A 7427-nucleotide genomic window follows, 5' to 3' on the forward strand; every position below is an offset into this window, starting at 1 on the left:
GAGTTGGCCCACAACCTCCTGCAAGGGTGCAGAAGGAGTGGACCCGAGTTGGCCCACAACCTCCTGCAAGGGTGCAGAAGGAGTGGACCCAAGTTGGCCCACAACCTCCTGCCAGATAAGCAGAAGGAGCAGACCCAAGTACAAGGTGGGCGGGTTGAGTCTTGTTTAGGAGGCCCTCTTGGTCAGTTCCGCCCAAAAACCAAACTGACTCGCGCCCTACAAGTATAAGCAAAAGCAAAACAGACAAACAGACAAATTACAGGACAAGACAAATGAACAGTGCTGTTTTCTTACCTTCGGAGTCTGGGATCTCGGGGTCTCTGGGGCTATCCCGGACGAAACCCCAAATGTTGTGCCAAGTTGCAAGACCACCCCCAAGAAGACCACCGAGATTCAGACACTCCGAAATGCAAAAGCAAGGCAAGGGTTTATTTAACGAGCTGCCAACTCGGGCCTCGTCCTACCCACCGACACAGCGGAGGTTAGGAGGAAGCCCCGAGCTGTGATTACACAGGGCTTATAAAGGCAAAGAACAAGGTTACAACAATCAGCTGTGCAAGCAAGATTAGAACACAGGTACAAATCTGATTGGCTCAGGGTTCGATTCTAAAATGGGGTTCACGTGGTGGGGCCTAACTTCAAAGTCTGGCACCTCACTCGGACGTCTTTGGACTTCAAGAAACTTTCCTCCTGGATTTTTTGGTCCGGTCTTCCGTAGTTAGACTTCGATTCCAGCTGCAGGACCTCAATTCTGAGAGCCCTTATCTTAGGCAGTCGCTTAGGATCTCATTGGGGATAATTACCCCTTTCCTTTATGCAAATGCCTATTGTCTTTTTGTGTGCTAGATCCTGAGACTGATGCTGGCTGTACGAAGATAAGTCCTTTTTCCATATTTTAAGGGAATTATAGTATGGAAGGTAATCAAGTGAATAGTGGCCATTGTTACAGGTGGAGGGTAGGTAATGAGATAGAGACAAGAAACAGTATTAGAAATCCTGGGAAAGACCACAGATATTGAGTATGCAGTGCCTCCGGAGGGCCATCTGAATCGGAAACACACAAATAATAGGCATATATTCTCAAAGCTCAGAATATGACTAACTAGAATCCTGAAATGGATAGAATTGAAGACCTAGAATAGTGAGAGACCTTATGAATGCAGTAAATGTGAAAGAGCCTTCAGTGCCAAGTCAAATCTTAATGCTCATCAGAGAGTTCACACAGGAGAAAAACTCTACTCATGTAGTGAATGTGGGAAAGTCTTCTCTTTCAGGTCACAACTCATAGTCCACCAGGAAATTCACACAGGAAGGAAACCCTATGGTTGCAGTGAATATGGGAAGGCTTACAGTTGGAAATCTCAATTTTCTTTACACCAAAGGAGTTATACAGGAGTGAAACCTTATGAGTGCAGTGAAGTCTCCCTTGGTTGTACACCAGAGAAGTCACACAGGAATGAAACCTCATAAGTGCAATGAATGTGGGAAGGCCTTTAGAAGTAAGTCCTACCTCCTTGTTCACATTAGAATTCACACAGCAGAAAAACCCTATCAGTGTTACTGATTGTGGGAAAGCCTTCAATATGAAGACACAGCTAATTGTGCACCAAAGAGCTCACAGTGGAAATAACCCTTACCAGTGCAGTGACTGTGGCAAAGCCTTTGGCAGAAAGGAGCAGTTTACCACTCACTTGCTAACCCATGCTGGGTTAGCCTTATGGGTGCAGTGAATGTGGGAAGGCTTTCAGCAGCAAATCATACCTTGTTATACACAGGAGAACACACACAGGAGAGAGGCCCTATGAATGTAACTTATGTGAGAGAACCTTCTGTGGGAAATCACAGCTAATTATACACCAGAGAACTCAACAGAGAAGCCCTATGAATGCAGGGAATGTGAAAAGGCGTATTCTAGGAAGGCATCCCTTGAAATACACCAGAAAACTCACTCAAGAGAAACCTTTTAAGTGCAGTGAATGTAGGAAAGCCTTTATTCAGAAGTTCTCTCTCAGTGAACATCAGAGAGTTCACACAAGAGAGAAACCATGGACGTGCTCTGAGAGACCAATCATACTTGAGTGAGTTTGAAAAAACTTTCATAAAAATATTTGAAGACAATAGAATTCTTGAGGGCTGGGAATATGGCCTAGTGGCAAGAGTGCTTGCCTCATATACATGAAGCCCTGGGTTCGATTCCCCAGCACCACATATATAGAAAATGGTCAGAAGTGGCGCTGTGGCTCAAGTGGTAGAGTGCTAGCCTTGAGCAAAAAGAAGCCAGGGACAGTGCTCAGGCCCTGAGTCCAAGGCCCAGGACTGCCAAAAAAACAAAACAAACAAACAAAAAGAATTCTTGAAGAATGGGGAATAGTAATAACAAGTATGGTAGTGTCATTATGAAGGTTTGGGCCATTCATACTGAGACTTTGTAAGTTTAATAAATTAGGGAAGCATTTGCCCATATGTGAAGCTATGCTTAAAATGAAAGACAACCTAAGTTATAAACAGACGTTTTTTATGATGAAGTATGAAGTTTTTTTGTCTCAATATGTAAATAAGTAGAACCACAAGAAATTTATACCAAAAACTAAGGTATATTTCTTATATCTTAGTTAACTGTATTACACATTTTCAGATTTTGGTATTGTGGGGGGGGTGTGGTGTGTGTAGACTTGATAGTTTGTGATGTAACATCCCCTAATATTCTCTATATTAGATGCTAAATAATGGCCCTATCTCCATTTTTTAGCAATATAACTGAAACATGGTTTAGAATTGCAAGGATACAGTTACCTACATATTCTGCATGAGCAGGTCTGGCAGTTATCTGACTGCTTATAAAATTGTCACCATAATGAGTACTTACTTTGTATTACCAGCTCAGTTTCTGTTCTCCATTGGTAACAATGAGCTTTCTTTCTTTTCTTTCTCTTCTTTGCTGGTCATGGGGCTTGAGCTCGGGACTTGCACAGTGTCCTTGAGCTCTTTTTGCTCAGGGCTAGTGCTCTACCATTTGAGCCACAGTGCTACTTCTTTCTGGTGGTCAATTGGAGATAGGAGTCTCACTGACTTTCCTGCCTGGGCTGACTACACCATTATCCTCAGATCTCAGCCTCCTGAGTAGCTAGGATTAAGGCATGAGCCACCAGCACCCAGCTCTTTCTTACTCCCCCCCACCCGGAGAAATCTTTCTCACTAGTTCCAGTTGAGTGTTAAACCCATTATTGGATAATGGCAACTTTTTTCCCAGGGTTCTGCCATTCAAAATCTCGTGAACAAAAACGAAATTTGAAAACATCTTCATTCTTGTTCCTGAATTCTGTTGAGATTGGCCATTCTGAATTAATTTCAAAATGACTCTGGATAATATGTTTGGAATCAGGTTCTTGTGTGTTGTATGTAGTTCTTTATGTCTTTTCAGGAACAGTGGGGATTTTCTTAAGAGGAATGAGTTTGTTATAACTTAATGGGCTTTTAAAATTTTTATATTTTGTTATTGTTAATATAAAGCTGACTTACAGAGGGGTTAAAGTTACATAAGTCAGGTATATTTGTTTTTAGACAATAACCCATAGTAGGGGCTGGGGATATAGCCTAGTGGCAAGAGTGCTTGTCTCGTATACATGAGGCCCTGGGTTCAATTCCCCAGCACCACATATATAGAAAATGGCCAGAAGTGGCGCTGTGGCTCAAGTGGTAGAGTGCTAGCCTTGAGCAGGAAGAAGCCAGGGACAGTGCTCAGGCCCTGAGTACAAGCCCAGGACTGGCCAAAAAAAAAAAAAAGACAATAACCCATAGTGTCTAGTGAGTAACAGTGCTGCATTAAGCTTTATAGGCTTTAATAAAGTTATCAGTGACATGCTGATGGCTCACACCTGTGAGGCTGAGGATTTGAGGATGGCAGTTCAAAGCCAGCTGGGGCAGGAAGTCTGAGACTCTTCTCTCTGATTAATAACCAAAAAAGCCAGAGATGGAGCTGTGGCTCAAGTGGTATGGTGGTACCCTTGAGAGAAAAAGGTCAGAGAGCACCCAGGCCCAGAATTCAAGTCCCAGGACCAGCACACAAAAGTATCTGCCCTAAATGGCATGTAGATAGTTTTTTCTTGACAAGAAAATGAGCTTCCTGGCTATACTTATTTTATAGAAACCTTTAGCCTGTCTTGTCAAATAGCATTATTGCTGATACATGCCTAGGACCTTAGTCTCCTAATACTAAATTTCTGAGAATCTTACAATGGGAGAATTTTAAACTTAGATGGTCATGCAATTCTTTGACTATGAGAATGACAGGCTTGAAGCCTCAAATTGTTATAGCTCAGCAGCTTTCACTGAGCTCTGAGGTTAGATGCAGAAAACCAATTTTTGCCTTGCTGAATAGAAGTCAGCTCATCAAATGATCACTAAATCCCTGAGGTAAATATGATTTGATAATTTGAAACATGTTCTGATAATTTGAAGAGTATCTGATAGGAACTAGAAAGGACTCTGAGATACATACAAACATACATGCTGATATTTGTTTGCTTGCTTGCTTTTTTTGTGTTTTTGGGGATTGAACCCAAGATGCTCATGAATGCAGATAAGTACTCTACCACTTAGTTGCAGCTTCAGTGACCCTAAATCAAATTAGTCAAAACAGCTGAGCGCAGTTGTATTCTATGCACTTCACTGGCAGAGCTGAACCATCGTGGATATCATGCTACTCCCAAACCTACCAATTTTTGATACAGCTCCTTACCTTCCCTGAAAAAAGTGGAGACTATGTTACAGGAGAAAACTGCTTCTGCCAGTACTCCATGGTAGGTAACCACAGCCTACCCTAAAAATGCCCAGGGACTGCTGACTAAGGGTGAATTATAGAAAACCAGAGCATTGAAAAGATTAGAAATGTATGAAAGCAAGCTGGTCACTAGTAGCTCAGCCTGAAATCCTAGCTACTCAGGAGGCTAAGATCTGAAGATTCAGATTTGAAGTCGGCACAAGGAGCTAAGTCTGTGACACTCAACTCCAAAAAAGCCAGAAGTAGAGCTGTGGCTCAAATGGGTGACCACTAGCCTTAAAATTTTAGAAACAACACCCAGGCCTTGAGTCTAAGCCCAGGAACCAAGACCAAAATGGAAAAAAGAAAAGCTGGTGCTGGTGGCTCATGCCTGTAATCCTAGTTTCTCAGGTGGCTGATATCTGAGGACCGAGGTTCAAAGCCAGCCTGGGCAGGAAAAGACCATGAGACTCTTACCTCCAGTTAACCATTAGGAATCTGGAAGTGCTGCTGTGGCTCAAAGTGGTAGAGCCTTGAAAGGATAAAGCTCAGCGACAGCGCCCAGGCCCTGAGTTCAGTCCTCACAATTGACCTTACCCACCCCCAAGTCTGGCCTGTCTACTTTTTCCATATGTCTAGTTTTCTCGCTCCTCTTTCATAAAGAAAGAACCTAAATTGTGTATCAGTGTCACACTCTTTCATTCTAACTGCCAGCTTCCCATGAAAGTCTCCCATCTAGTCTTGGGAGGAAGTAAACCCACAGCCAGTTTCTTTTTTTTTTTTTCTTCCCCCTTTATTGTCAAAGTGAAGTACAGAGGGGTTACAGTTTCATATGTAAGGCAGTGAGTACATTCCTTGTTCAACTTGTTACCTCCTCCCTCATTTTCCCCCCTCCTTTCCCCTCCCTCTGTTATGCCAAGTCGAGAAATGACCACCAAGAAGGCCTCTGAGACTCAGACATTCCGAAATGCAAAAGCAAGGCAAGACTTTATTCAAGCGAGCCGCGGCTTGGGGCCTTGTCCTACCCACCGACACAGCGGAGGTTAGGAGGCAGCCTCGAGCTGCGATTGCACAGAGCATATAAAGGCAAAAGACAAAGTTACAGCAATCAGGTGTTTAAGCAAGCAAGATTACGGGTACAAATCTGATTGGCTCAGGGTTCGAGGCATTCTACGGGCGGTTAGAGTTCTTGACCCGCTGGGCCCTAATAAGCTTGCCCTGGGTTTGCTCAGACAACAAAATGGGGGCTGCCTGAAAATGGGGTTTACTTCAACTTCTTTATTCCCCCTTCACCCCTTCCCCTCTCCCCCCATGAATTGTGGAGTTGATTTACACCAAATGGTTTTGTAAGTATTACTTTTGTAATACTCATTTGTCTTTTTATCCTTTGTCTCTCGATTTTGGTATTCCCTTTCCCTTCCCTAGTTCGAATACATACAGTATTAGAACTAATACACTACTAATAATACATACAGTATACTAATAATACATACAGTATTAGTTCTAATATATGCAGTATCCAAGGTACTAAGATAAGATATAGTGATAGTGGGGGTAAAACCACAGGAAAGGAATACAAGAAAAAAAAGTGTATGGTTTCACATGGCATGTTGAAAATAATTACAACAATGATATACACTTGTTTACATAACGTGGAGTTCATTTCATTTGGCATCATCTTATGTGTTCATAAGGGCATAGCTATTGGGCTATTGTGATCTTCTGCTGTGACTAACCTAAACATGTACTGATTTTTCCCTCTGAGGGAAACCATGGCTTCCATGTTTCTTTGGGTCTGGGTCACTTCACTTAGTATAATTTTTCCCAAGCCCTTCCGTTTCCTTACTGAATGGGGCAATGTCATTCTTTCTAATAGAGGCCCACAGCCAGTTTCTAAGGAAGATAGAGCTGGGGCTTTAATCCTTCCGTTCTCCCACAGGGAAGGGCCAGGACAGCATCGGCCCTGAGGGCTGTAGTTCTGCTCGGTCCCTTTCCAGTGCGCCTGCAGCGGGACCGGGCCGGGCCTCTCTGCTTTGTCCTTCGCTATCGGGGACCAGGGTTGCCGCCCGCCCGTGCCCTGGTCACAGCACGGAGCAGACCCCGGTGCCGGCGTCTGTGGTGGATGGCGGTGGGGACGGCGCCTCGTCTTCGGACGGGTGCGGGCTGTCTCCGGCCGCCAGCGCGATCGCGCAGGGCCGCACTCCTGCTGCTCCGGGTCTGGCCAGGCCGGCCGCAGCCGCTTCCTCGACCGCATTTGGAAGGGCTTCACGAAAGACCAGAGCCGGCCCAGGCCCGCCGCCGTCTCCGCCGAAGGGAGGCACCTCGAAGTCATTAGAGCAAGTACTTGTTGCTACCACGTGGTGGTGGTGATCTGAAACTGTCCTTGCCTCTTGCTTTAATAGGTTAAGTACTTTAAAAGAAGAAAATGTTTACTTTTGTCCATTGTGATACATTTGAAAAAAAAAAAAGGCCCAAGTAGAGCTCTGGCTCAAACGGCACAAACACAAAATTGGTGGTCATTTGGAAGCATATTAGCAAAGTAGACACCATGGATGATTCATTGACCGGTGATTGTCATTTCACACATTTGGTACTTTTCTGTAGTAAATGCATTGTGTGTGTGTTTCTTAATATTCTATTTCCTTTTTAAAAATTAGAAATATGGGGC

The 7427-nt window shown here is 43.9% G+C and overlaps 1 protein-coding gene across 1 annotated transcript; it reads left to right on the forward strand.

Annotated features, from left to right (window-relative positions):
* Positions 1 to 911: 911 nt before the first annotated feature.
* Znf26 (zinc finger protein 26) lies at positions 912 to 7134 on the forward strand. Its single transcript, XM_048340719.1, is given in 8 exon segments — positions 912 to 956; positions 1138 to 1415; positions 1417 to 1558; positions 1560 to 1711; positions 1713 to 1864; positions 1867 to 1951; positions 1953 to 2078; positions 6768 to 7134. Coding segments are annotated over 8 exon segments (1347 nt in total).
* The last annotated feature ends 293 nt before the right edge of the window (positions 7135 to 7427 follow it).

This window comes from Perognathus longimembris, chromosome 3 (assembly GCF_023159225.1).
Source record: "Perognathus longimembris pacificus isolate PPM17 chromosome 3, ASM2315922v1, whole genome shotgun sequence".
Classification (NCBI taxonomy): Eukaryota; Metazoa; Chordata; class Mammalia; order Rodentia; family Heteromyidae; genus Perognathus; species Perognathus longimembris.